Source organism: Euleptes europaea, chromosome 10, assembly GCF_029931775.1.
Source record: "Euleptes europaea isolate rEulEur1 chromosome 10, rEulEur1.hap1, whole genome shotgun sequence".
In the NCBI taxonomy this organism is placed as follows: Eukaryota; Metazoa; Chordata; class Lepidosauria; order Squamata; family Sphaerodactylidae; genus Euleptes; species Euleptes europaea.
In genome coordinates, this window is record NC_079321.1 from 46,617,012 (window position 1) to 46,630,921 (window position 13,910).

Genomic DNA, 13,910 nt, shown 5'->3' on the forward strand with positions numbered 1-13,910 from the left:
ATGTTCTGTGATGTCTGATTCTTAAAGCTGAACACACTACCTGTCCCACTGAACTATAATTTAAAATATTTAGATTTCCTACCTTTCTTCCTCACTTTGCTTAGTGTATGCCACACCTTGAGAGCATTCCCACTTACTGCAATACAAACATGAGCAAACTTTGTAATTCTGTGAAAGATACAGAAACATAAAATAGGCAAAAATATAGGTTCCTGTTTCAATTTTAATGTTTTACCCTGATTAGAAGTCAATTCCAAAAAGGCTGATGAAATTTCTATATTTTCCTTAGAGAAAAGAAGATTAAGGGGGCAGGATATGTTTGAAAGATAGAAGAGAGTCAGAACTCTGGTCCATCCGGTTCACCGACACAACATGAAACAGTGGCCACAATCTAAAACAGAGTTAAGTGTTCTTAAAGGTAAAGGTCCCCTGTGCAAGTACCGGGTCATTCCTGACCCATGGAGTGACGTCACATCCCAACGTTTACTAGGCAGACTTTGTTTTTACGGGGTGGTTTGCCAGTGCCTTCCCCGGTCATCTTCCCTTTACCCCCAGCAAGCTGGGTACTCATTTTACCGACCTCGGAAGGATGGAAGGCTGAGTCAACCTTGAGCCGGCTACCTGAAACCAACTTCCGTTGGGATCAAACTCAGGTTGCGAGCAGAGCTTGGACTGCAGTACTGCAGTTTACCACTCTGCGCCATGGGGCTCCTAAGTGTGCTTAAGTCCATTGAAATCATAGAGCTCTGATATCAATAGTGGATTGTGGCCAATGGGTTTAAGGTACAAGAAAATAAAAGATTAAACACTGGGTTGGAGTGGGAGTTCCCAAACCTTACATGCATTTGAACCATACAGCTAATTGTTTGAGGAGGCTGACAGGCCTGTTCCATGGAATTTTTCATGTTAAAGCCTGGAAAGACATTTTTAACCCTAGTTCGTTACCTGCCTCAGGTCAGAAGGCAGGACTACATACTTCCAGAGAATCTTTCTTACTATGAGATCCTGAATCTTGATAGCCAGCTAATCTATCCTGGGCTGGTAAAACCAACTGTGGTTTAAATGTACAAGCAGGATGTTTTTATTTTGAGAATTTGTTTAGCTTCCTCAGCCATTATCTTATATTCTAATAGTGTAGTCAGCTAAATTTTTGGATACTTAAATCCAGTGACTGGAGCTGTGAACGAGCAAGACAAATCCTTCTACAAACCTAAAAAAGGGCCCAGATTTGCAGAAAAATCTGAAATCTAAATAAATATATACATCGGAGGAGGGGGTTAAAAAACCTAAAAATGATAAAAAGCAATGGATTAAACAGTGGGTTCCTTCCGTGGCTGTTGCTAGGCAACCACAGCATTCCAAGGTTTAGTTCTTTCAGTAAAAGCAAGGGGGGAGCTGCAGAGCCTTTCCAGGCCTATTTTGGACTTATTGGGGCCAGGCCTGTAGGGTTACCCACGCCAGGTTGGAAAATTCCTGGAGATTTTTTGGGTGGAGTCTGCAGAAGGCAAGGTTTGGGGAGGGTAGAGGCCTCAGCAGAGTAAAATGCCATAGAGTTCACTCTCCAAAGCAACAATTTTCTCCAGGGTGACAGATCTCTTTTATCTGGAGTTCAGTTGTAATTCTAGGGCATCTCCAGGTCCCACCTGGAGGTTGGCAACCCTAGGCCTGGCAGCAACCTCAGTTGACTTGATACTACCCGATGGGCTAGCTGCTCCCACAAGTTTCTTGTGATTCTCCACTTGTCTTGTATTCTAATAGCAAAATCAACCAAATCTGAGGATCCTTAAACTGGAGCTGTGAACAGGCAAAACAGATCTTTCTACAAATCTGAAAAGGGCCCCAGGTTTGCAGGAAAATCTGACGTTCCACATTCATTTAATGACTGCTGTCACGTATGCACAAACAATAAAGCTTCATGCCAGGCTTTTAGGAGGCGAAAGCCAGTCTCAGGGCGGCTCTCGCTTAAACCATACATACAATAAATACAAGGAGTTATTTCCTTGTTAAAATTACTAATTCAAATCTAAAACAGTTTAAAACAATTTAAAACAATGGCACTCAACTGTCTGCACACAGGGGCAAGAACCAGCCTAGGGGGCAATCATTCCCCCCACAAAAATCAGATGGAAACAGAAGAGAGGGGAGGGGAGGGAGGCCAGCTGTGATTGAACCCATTGCTGTCGTCAACCATAGGCCTGGCAGAACAATTCGGACTTACAGGCCATGCAGAACTGTGGTAAGTCTCGCAGGGTCCTGGTCTCATTTGAGAGGGAGTTCCATCAGGCTGGGCCAGGGGCAAAAAAGCCCTGGCCATGGTTGAGGACAGCCAGACACTTCTGGTGCTGGGGACAACCAGTAAATTGGTGCTAGACAAGCATAATGCTTTCTGGGGGGCATACCAGGAGAGACAGTCCCGTAGATACGAAGGTCCTAGGCCGTGTAATGCTTTAAAGGTTAAAACCAGCATCTTGAACCTGATCTGGTACTCCACTTGGAGCCAGTGCAGTTGTTGGAGCACTGGCTGTATGTGCACCTTCAGCGGGGTCTCTGTCAGGATGCTTGTGGCTATATTCTGTACCAGCTGGAGTTTTCGGGTCAGTCTGAGGGCAGCCCTACGTAAAGCGAGTAACAGTAATCTAGCCTGGAGGTGACCGTTGCTTGGATTACTGTGGCCAGGTCATGGCACAAGTGGTACAGCACCAGCTGCCTAACTCGGTGGAGATGGTAAAAGGCCGACCAGGCTGCAGCTGTGACCTGAACCTCTGTTGATAAGGAGGCATCCAGGAACACACCCAAGTTCCTGACAGCGGGAGCAGGTGTCAGTCGCATGCCATCAAGAGCTGGGAGCTGGCTCACGGCCTCCAAGCCACCCCGACCTAGCCACAGGACCTCCATCTTCAATGGATTTAGCTTCAGTAGCTTCAGTTGGCTCCGCTTTAACCACTTCATCACAGCCTCCAAACACCTGTCTGGGATGGTATTGGGCCAGCCGTACATCAACAGGTAAAGCTGGGTGTCATCAGCGTACTGATAACAACCCAGATCAAAACGTCTGACTAGTTGGGCAAGGGGGTGCATATAGATGTTAAAATACATTGTGGAGAGGGTTGCGCCCTGCCGCACCCCACACACCAAGGTGTGTCGCGGCAATCGTTCTCCCCTAGCACCACCCTCTGCCCCCAACCTTGGAGAAAGGAATGCAGCCATTGAAGGGTAGCCCCAAATCCCAACGTTGGCACGGTGGTGGTCTAAAAGATTGCAATCAACTGTGTCAAAGGCTGCTGAAAGATCTAAGAGGATCAGCAGCCCTGACCCACCTCGATCCAGCTGTCGACTGAATAACTGAAATGTTAAACAAGGGAAATGAGGAGCCAGGATTCATACGATAAATAAAATTATTTTCTTTGTTCAAGCCAGCTGCTAATGACATTCCTTCCTTCAGTCTTGCATGTCAGTTTAATAAACCAACTTTTAAATATGTCAAAACATTTAAATGTATTTATTTAAAAATTTGCACAGGTTTTCAGAGGTAATATTCTAACTATTAATCTGGAACATCATAAACAGGTTGAAGTCTCACCTGAATTATATTTACTTCAGTCAGTTGCCATTTTTAGTTTACTTACCATGATAATAGATAGGCCTTTTGCCCTCTTTTGTGACCAAATTTAGGCACAGTGTTCTAAAATACTGAGAGAGTAATTCACTCCATGTAACCCAAGGGAATGAGCCATTTAATAACTCATAGTACATGACTTGCCAAGACATCCTTTCTCTCTCACGTAGACAGCTAGTGTCTGATGAGGAGAATTCTCTCACAAAAGAAGTAAGGAAAAATAGACACAGTATATGATGTCTTCTTTTCTAATAAGGTATTGAATAGGTAGACATGTTTGCTGAACCCATTCTAAAGGAGTTTTTAAAAAATGGAAGACTCTGTTCTGTCTTATTCAGTTTGATCAAAATACCCTGATTTCCTCCTCTAATTAGTCATTGATCCTTAAGGACCGGGATGTCTACATTTAAGGAGCAGCTTCTGGAAAAGACAGTCATGCTAGGAGCAGTCACTGGAGCAGTCACTGGAAAAGACAGTCATGCTAGGAAAAGTTGAGGGCAGCAGGAAAAAAGGAAGACCCAACAAGAGATGGATTGACTCAATAAAGGAAGCCACAGCCTTCAATTTGCAAGATCTGAGCAAGGCTGTCAAAGATAGGACATTTTGGAGGACTTTCATTCATAGGGTCGCCATGAGTCGGAAGCGACTTGACAGCACTTAACACATCTTTGCGAGCACTGCTCTGGTGCTTGTCCAAATCTGTTCCCCAAGCGGGAAACTGCTGACAATGGTTCAAGCTAAGAAACTAATTTAGGAAAATGCATTCATTTTGCTTTTCTAGTGAGGGTCACTTCATGTGATATAACAAAGGGGATTTTACATTTCTACCGAAGGTCAGCCTTCTATTTTCTTTCACATATAAAAGCAAATAAAAACACACGCACACATCAAGGAGCCTTCACCAATTATAATGCTCAATGTTGTGTTTTTAGACATGCAGTTGATACATGGTGGAAATATGGGAACCTATTTTTTCTCTAAATTTGTGCTGATGGAGGTTGTGTTACAGAAACCAGGCTGTTACGGTCCATTTGTAAATTCACCTGAGATACAACATATGAAATATACTACATATGAAGTATGATGTAAGACACCATAAAGTAACTTTCACAACAGTTTGTTTGTAAAAACCCAATTCTGCCAAATACTACTGCAAAATCCAATTCATTTCAAAGGATAGGATAAATTATATCAGCTGGAAAAACAAAACAGTAACTGTGTTACTACCGGTAACTATAGTGAAATATGTGTGATTGTTTCTGTCTTAAGCTTTAGGAACAGTTCCGTTTTTGTTATAGTTTTTGTAGAAAAAACTTTCTGAAATATTTAAAAGGATAGAGAAATGTGATTTATCATTGAACTGTTCTTGGTTCATATGGATAACTTGATTGCATGTGTCCATCTTCACTGCATGTGACCATCTCTCTGTTTTTGTCTGTTTCTATCCATTCTGTCCAAATTTCACTTCCTTGTTTCCAAAACCTGTGAAGAACAACAGCGATGGAGTCTTGCATTCCAAAACAAGACTGTTTAAACCACCTAAGTGCTAATCCGGAAACAACACAGAGGTATCCTTGCTAAATTGTATCCAAGTTCATACAGTATTGAGTAATGTCAAACACCATTATTTCCTAGTTTTGTACTCTGCCATTTCTGTATTACATAACATGGTTTCCCATGTCCTTTAAATATGCTAAAGGCATTTTAAAAATATGTATTAGTATATTTCAGCTGCTGTGAATCCAGTAAAGCTACATTCTTATTACTAGGACTTCATTTCCTGGCAGGCACCAGAACATTTTGGCATCTGCAGATGAATTCATGGGATTATTGATTTGAGTTCATGGACTAGCTGTGTTCATACTTTTACCCAGGATATATAGAATATGTCGAGTCATTATCTATGGGCTGCTATTCTAGAACATCTGTTAAAGTATAGCAGGTTATGAAGTAACTGCCAGAAAAACTATCTGAAATTTTTGTTTGGAAATGGGGAAATACATAAGGGGGTAGTGAAAGTTTTAGTAATATCATCACATATACTGTATATTAGACGCTCACATTTCCCAGTAAAGATGTTCAAAAAGGAGATTATCTATGGAACTTCCTGAAATGGTGGAAATGAATGCATGACATCTATTAAAGGCTCTGCAAACAAAGGTTCCAGGGCATATTTCAAACCCAAAGGGGATAGGACACGATAAAACAAAATAGAGTTGAGCTGGAGGACAAGGAATCAGCAATAGCAAGCCATGTCTGGTTTTGTTATCCAGAGGACCATCAAGCAACATCCTACCCAAAAGTGGGGCCACCCTTTAGTTGAGCTCTAGGGAATGCAAGATCAGTAATTACAGTAAACATGACATCTATAGCATAGAAGACCAGATATGAAGACCTTGATCTTCAGAAATCTCTGAGACACAATACTGTGTGGGAGCGAGGCTTGAACAGAAATTCTTGAAGTCTGTCATATAATGATGAATTAACATATTTACGGGGCCACCCTAATAAGGATCTCAGGATATTGCCTTGGGAGCTTTTGGGGGAGGGGCACGGGACAAACATGACATGATGCTACATGTCAACATCAAATCCAGGCAAAAGCCTGGACATGACATCCATACGCCAGTCAACACACAATGCCACTTTATTTCTATCCGTCACAGTTCTCCCAGGGAGGCAGGGGCTAGCAGTGGAAAAATGCCCCCTCAAAGTGGGCAGCTGGCATCCCTACATCCTAAGCAGGGTTATACCCTTCTAAATCCATTGAAAGTCTCAGAAGGGTGTAACTGGGCTTCGGATGCTGATAGTAAGTTCCCATTTTTATAGCCTAGAACAGCAAGATTCTATGATGGATATAAAACAAGCAGATGATATTTCTTTGGCCCCAAAAGTGTAGCAAGCTTTCGTGAGTGGTTCTGTGCCTGGGTGTTCTTGCTTGAGAATAAAGTGAGGTGAGAATAAAGTGCCTGCTTTCACCTAATTAATTGTCAGATACAAAATACCCAGATTACCAGCCATTATAATGGGCCTATGGCATAGTAATTTCAGTATTTTTTTTGTACCAGTGCCTGTTGTAGAACCTGTGAAATCTGAAAAAAGCACTTAAAAATAGTCTGTAATATTTACACTCAAATTCTGCTTACCAACATAGCTACAGATAAGCAAATTCATGGGCTGCAGGAATGTTAGCAACCTATTGAGCAAGATCTCAGCTGGATGATAAAGCAGATGAGTTCAAAAAATTGAATGTTATCGTTAAGCTTACATGCAGTTGTCTTTATGCCACTTGCATACCAAGGATGTGTGGCATAAAATTGGCCTCTTATTGGCCTGTATTGTGAATGTGAAATCTTAATTCATGCCACTACAAAACTTCCATAGAGAAACTGCCAAGGGTTTACCTAATAACTGCTCCGTTTCCGCCATCCCCAAGTTATCAAATACTTTCAGAGTGAAACTTGTGTTGTCTATGCAAATGTATCTTCATTTTGATCCCACATCTGAGCAACAGCAAGAAGCCTTCGGAAAAATAATAAATAACATGGTTCTGATTAAACTATGATTCCAAATATAAAAAGTATCTCAGATAATAAAAGCAGTAAAGGACAAAAGGGTTATCCATATCTGTCATTAGTCTGACAGCTACAGTTAATTTTGGTATATTCTGTGGTATACCGTATATACCCATGTATAAGCCGACCCGCGTATAAGCCGAGGTGCCTAATTTCTCCCCAAAAATGGGGAAAAATTAGGCACCCGCGTATAAGCCGAGGGGCGGCTTATAACCCCCCCCCGCACGCGCAGACTTACCGTTCCTTCTGGGCTCCTGGCGGCGGGCCCGGCGGGCCCGGCGTAGCGGCCTCCCTGCAGCCGCAGGGGGCCTCTGGAGGCCGCTCCCGGCCTGGAAAAGGCGGCAGGGGCGGCTGGGCTGCCTCCTCGCGGCCGCAGGGCGCCTTTAAAGGCCGCTCCCGGCCGGGAGAAGGCGGCTGGGCAGCCTCCCCGCGACCGCAGGGCGCCTTTAAAGGCCGCTCCCGGCCAGGAGAAGGCGTCGGGGGTGGCTGGGCGGCCTCCCCGCGGCCGCAGGGCGCCTTTAAAGGCCGCTCCCGGCCGGGAGAAGGCGGCGGGGGCGGCTGGGCGGCCTCCCCGTGGCCGCAGGGCGCCTTTAAAGGCCGCTCCCGCCCGGGAGAAGGCGGCGGGGGCGGCTGGGCGGCCTCCCCGCGGCCGCAGGGTGCCTTTAAAGGCCGCTCCCGGCCGGGAGAAGGCGGCGGGGGCTGCTGGGCGGCTCCCCGCGGCCGCAGGGCGCCTCTAAAGGCCGCTCCCGGCCTGGAAAAGGCGGCGGGGGCGGCTGGGCGGCCTCCTCGCGGCCGCAGGGCGCCTTTAAAGGCCGCTCCCAGCCAGGAAAAGACGGCGGAGGTAAGTTCCCCCCTCCCTCCTCCCTCCTCCCTCCCCCCTCTACCGTATTGACCCGCGTATAAGCCGAGTTCGGCTTTTTCAGCCCTTTTTTTGGGCTGAAAAACTCAGCTTATACGCGAGTATATACGGTATACTCTGGATTGTACATTGTACATGTACATTGTAGTATTTGACCCAAATATTTAAAAGTTGTACTTCAAACCCTTCATAAGTTAGCTGAGAAATCATGAAAATGTAATATAGAATTATATTGTTGTATAAGGGATAGCTGATGATTTAAAAACGGAAACATTTCAAAATTATTAGCATTCTTTACACTTTCAGGTAAGTTAAAATACTATTTAATTTGACTGGTGAGCATAATGCAGTCCTACAGATTTTAACCTCAAGATATATAATTTCTTTATTGCTAGATTTTAAATAACAATGAAAGATAATCTGCTCTGCAGAGAATTCTAGAATTTTATTATACTTCCTTACTTATCAAGAATGAGCGGTTATGAAAATTCTGCAAGTAGCCTTGTCAAATCAAGTCAATTAATTATCTTCTTGTTTCCCTCTGTGGTGAGAACGTCAACTTTTATTTAAAGCCTATATTTACTAATCATGCAGTCCTGAAGGGGGTAGCTGGAGCTGCATAGGAGCTGGCGTGACACCTATGCCGGTGTCTGTGCCACTTGTGCCATCCAAAATGGCAGGGATGCCAGCCCAGAGAAGCTTATGCCAGCTCTGTGGATTGACCCAGCAGCGTGGGCCTTGGGCACTGGTGCTGCCTCCCCAGCAGTGTTTTCCCAGCGTAAGAGGCTGCACTGGTGTCCGGGGGAGGGGGGCATTCCCAGGGGCAGAGTTGATGTTAGTATGCCTCCAAACCCCTTTCGGCCTGGGAATGCCCCTTTACTCTGCAGCTGTGCCAGCAAAATAGCTGGCGTAGTCCTGTGAAACTCCATGGAGGAGTTTCCTATAAACAAAGTGGGGAAGGCAGGGACTGTTTCTCATACATTCATTGTTAAAGCGTCTTTTGGCTGCCATGGAGGAGTTTCACAGGAATTTGATTTTAAGACTTTTTATTCCTATTTTGACCATCCGGAAAGCCTCTCAGGTGGCGGCCAGGCTGTATCATTCCTGGGCTGTACCATTCCCTGGCATCACCTATCTACCCCACCCCCCACTCAGGAATGGACTGCCCCTCTTCATAAAACTAGTTTTCACCCTTCCATCTACCAGCCACTTTGAATTGATGTTGTGATATAACTCCTATAATTCTTTCTTTCTTTTCCGGCATTTCATTTCACAGGCAGTCCAGGAAAGTGGAAAGATATAGCACCCAAAAACAAACTAGGAAAGGCTCTGCATCAGAAACAGAAAGGTAGGATTGATTCTGTAATACACAACCATGTTGTGCCTCAATAAGTTCAGCTGCACTATTTGAATAGTGTATGGGCCATGACGATGAAATACCATCTGTCCGAAAGAAACAATGATTAAATTTTACATTATAAAATAACTGAAAATTAATTCCAGTATTGTTCTAACATACGCTCTGTCTGGAGTACAACTTGCTTAGGATCTCATCTATGGCAGTGTTGCATGTGCCACTGATGAGGATTTGTACCACCAGTCTTAAGCCCCTGAAAGATGGGAAGTGGAGATTGAGTTACCATATTCCCAAGTCATAATAGGAACACCTCTCCTCATTTTCCAGTTTTTTTGTTTTACATTTGCTTTGATGAGAAAAGATACTAAGATTAAAAGCAACAATATATAATAATAAAACAATATATAATAATACAAGTGGGGGATCCCATCCTTTTTTGGCCCCCTTATTCCCTCACAGGGCTGCCCACTTGCTAGCCAGGCCACCCACCAGCAGCACTGCCATCTCCACCTGCATGACTCAAGTGGGGGGGACACGGGGTCAGTTCCCCCTCCACACCTGTCTGTAGCATTACAGCCTCTACCTGCCTGGCTCATGGTGGCAATGACTGCTCCCCCCTCTCCCACATGCACCCACAAGGCTGGGCCAGGCATGGCCCTCTGTCAGCTGCCTCCAATGCAAGTAGGGGGATGAGATAGTATCAGACCCAACCCCATGTGCAGGGCTGCATCCTCAGTTTGGGGTCAGACCCAGAGCCATCTTTGGTCTGTGGGATTGGACTGCAGTCTTTTCCACTAGTTTTTGCTTTGTAACCTGCACAGCCAGGCAGATCTCCAGTGGCCAATCAGAAGCCCTTCTGGGCAGGAACCCCATATGTCCCCACCCACTTTCTTAAAACACTTGGTGGGCGCCAGGAAAGCTATTGGCAGGTGTCATGGAGCCCATAGGCACCACAGTTGGGCATCCTGGTGTAGATTAATGCCCTCTGTAATAGTGCATGAGGGAGCCATTGTAGTTACATGCATGTGTCAAATTCATTATAATGTTCATCAAATGTTCATTATAAACAGATCACAGTTTTACTTTCTGAAGTATGAAGGACATAGCAGTACCCCACTCTGTTTGCTGGCGGGGAAACAGAGTGGGGTACAAACTGAATAAAATAAAAATAAAAACTTTCTGTGTTGCTCAAAAGCTTCTTTAATATGGTAACAGAAAGTGGCCTGGAGATGGCCTAACATTTTTCTAAATGCAAAGTCTGATGATTGGTCCATGGTTTCCTGTTCTTGCCTTGAGGATGGTTTCCAATATATGTCCTTCGTACAAATATAAATGGAAGTTATTTCCTTCCCCTTTATATCCACACTGGTTCATCTGTCTTTAGTTTCCACAAATTGCCTTTTCAACACTTACCTTTTCTCTCATGGCTTTCCCCCCAATAGAACATTTTTTTCTTCCTCTTGAACTGCTTGACCCAGTTCCTCATCTCCTATTTACAGGTTATTTTATTTTATTTTCTAACATGTAATATATACTAACATGTCAAATATACTTTAGAGTGCAAGTGTAGACAGGTTCTTGATACTTCTTCAGTGATAGACACTTGAGGAACAGGAAGATTGCTGAAAGGCTATGTTACAGTACAGAGTAGATAGATGAGGAGTCCGGTGGATACAAATGTGAATGTATCTTAAGTTTGAAGGAAAAGAGATCTTCGGGTTACAGTGGATAAAACATTGATTAAAACATTGACTCAGTTCATGACAGTACTGAAAAGCTCCAGGTTGTGGATTAGGAAAGTGATTGAAAATAAAACAGCTGATATTGTAATGCCCTTGTATAGATCTAAGGTACAACCTCATTACATCTCAAAAAAAAATTGCAGAGCTGGAAAAACAGTGCAGAAGAGGACAGCCAAGATAAATAAGGAACTGGAGCACCTTTCCTATGAGGAATCTGTGCCTCGATCTGAAAGGGCCAATCAGGCCCGAGGCTCCCAAAGGGGCGGGCCTCCTGGAAGTCGGACCTGGGTGTTTCCACTCAGGTCCGACTTCCCTGCATAAAAGGGGGCCTCGCCCGGCTCAGCTCTCAGTTGGCTTCCGTTTGTCCCACCCACCCACCGCTGCACACATGGTTTGTTGTTAATGTTCATTGTCTGTCACAACTTTGGCTGTAAACATGGTTTTGGTTGTTAAGTGTGTTTTGTCTGTCACAACTTTGGTGGTTTGGCATAGGGGCTGGATCCAGTTTGGGGGAAAAGCTGGCCTGCGTGCCCCTTTTCCCCCACATGGAGGATCCCATTAAGGGATTTTGGGGGAGGCCGGAAGTGACATGCCAAGCCGGGGGCTGCCAAGGATAAGCCCAGCCAAGGGGCTGTCGGGGGTCATGCCTTGCCGTGGGCTGTCAGGAGGGCCTCTCCCGAGTGGCAGGGTACCACACAGTTGGCCACCGTCCTCGTGTGTCCCAGGCGCTGTCATCTCAAGCGGGTCCCAGCAAGTGGCCGGGAATGCGCATCGGCCTGCAGAGGGGCAGGTCGATGGAAGGATAACGCCCCCATGCCATGCCAATGCCTTGCTGCTGCAATCAATAAAGTTGTGGCCATTCCACCCAACCCGGGCTTCTGTCTGTTTTGATCCGTGTTATCATCTGGGGAATTTCATGGGTTATCAGGCGGCGGGTCTGGGTCACGGCTGGGGAGTGCTCTCACAATTAGGCACTAGGCTGGTAATACTAGTACTTGGGAGCATCAAGTGAGGTTGATGGGCAGTAGATTCAGGATGGACAAAAGAGTTCATCAGATTAGCCTCCGCTGCTCATGTGTAGTGGTTAAGAGTGGTGATCTGGAGAACCGGGTTCCAGGGCAAAACACGTCAGTAAATTTATCTTTTGTTTTAATATAGGTAAATTTAACATTCCAGAACATTAAGAACAACAAACTCTATTAACTTAGTTTTCCATCCGCTAATCTTGACAGGGTCTCATAGTTGTTTTTTGTCAGGGAGTTTGGCATATAGGACTTGTTGAATGAGGAGTTGCCAGTTTTACACATCAGTTTTATACATCAGAACCTCTAACGTGTAAAAGTTTGTACTTTGTACGAAGTACTGTTGTGGAAAATCATACAATATACCCAAACCATCAAACTACTTTAAAATATTACTGCTGTGAACAGCAGCTGTAATACCTGCCACCTCTCACAGAATAATAACTCGTGGTTTTCTCAAAAGATTATTTGTGTTTTATAATTGGCTGCAGATTTACCAAGGATGCTGATCCCCCCTGGTGGTGGCAAATGTGTGTAGAATGTAGAATGCTCCTCTGGCTTGTCATTAGTCATTGTCCGGCAAATAAACTGATATCGGCGGTTCACCTGCTCCATTTGTCCATTATTTTTCCTATAATTTTATTATATGCTTTATGAATACATTTGTGTTCAACAGTGCATTCCAAAATATCTGTACAGCCTCAGTATTTTCACTTACTTATATTTATACTTTACTGGAGGGGCCATGGCTCAGTGGTAGAGCATCTGTTCGGCATGTAGAAGGCCCAGGCTTCAATCCCCAGCACCTCCAGTTAAAGGATCTGGTAGTAGGTGATATAAAGATCTCTGAGATATTGGATAGCCACTGCTAGTTGGAGCAGACGATACTGACCTTGATGGACTGATGGTCTGATTCAGTATAAGACAGCTTTGCGTGTTCTGTCATAGATTTATTGCCACATAGGTTTATTTATTGTATAACTGTACTATTATATACCGTATTTTTCGCTCCATAACACACACTTTTTTCCTCCTCAAAAGTGAGGGAACTCTGCGTGTTATGGAGTGAATGTGCGCACAGAGCCGGCTGGGCGCGCTGGAACGACGAGAGCCGGCTTTCCCTGCCCGCCTCCCAGCTGGGAGGCGGGCAGGGCGCACAGAGCCGGCTTGCATCATTCCAGTGCGAGCCGGCTTTCCCCGCCCCAACGGCCAGCTGGGGGGGGGCGTGTTATGGTTAGGTGCGTGCTATGGAGCTAAAAATATGGTAGCTTTGCTATAATACAACAGCTTCAGGGAGCTGGATAACAGCAGTAAATCCATTAGGCATAGTGTTGCTCTAGTCTGTCTGGACAGGTACTCTCATCACAGTTGTATTGCATTAGAAAACTCTGCACTTTCCAGATATTGTTCTTTTAAATGTTTTTTTAAAGCAACAGTTATTTTGTCCCTGATGGAATATGGTAACCAACACTGGCCATGTCTGGGGATAAAAACAACTTTCTGCAATTTTGGCACTGAACAACTACATGGAGCTTTAACTGGATGCAGAACCTGCAGGTAGACTCACCTGTAAGTTCAACTGGTGAGCTAAGCATTACCATACAGACTGGGGGGCCTAGTTACTGAAGCAGTAATTCGTGCTCACAGTGTGAGTAGACTTGTCTCCAACTACCTGTTGAAGCAGCCATGCTAAGTGTTTTTGTGTGGCAAATTTTCAGCAAGTCATTGTCTTCTTCCAT

General features: G+C 44.7%; 1 protein-coding gene across 36 annotated transcripts in view; it reads left to right on the forward strand.

Moving 5' to 3' along the window:
* The window catches only part of RIMS1 (regulating synaptic membrane exocytosis 1), a 350,422-nt gene that overhangs the window by 252,421 nt on the left and 84,091 nt on the right, over nt 1–13,910 (forward strand). For 23 of the 36 annotated variants that reach the window (XM_056856567.1, XM_056856570.1, XM_056856592.1 and 20 more), the window contains 2 exons: nt 5,107–5,184; nt 9,327–9,398. In XM_056856567.1, the coding sequence (XP_056712545.1) occupies nt 5,107–5,184; nt 9,327–9,398 (150 nt within the window). The remainder of the gene's footprint in view (nt 1–5,106; nt 5,185–9,326; nt 9,399–13,910) is intronic. The other 13 variants (XM_056856576.1, XM_056856577.1, XM_056856593.1 and 10 more) reach the window with 1 other exon arrangement.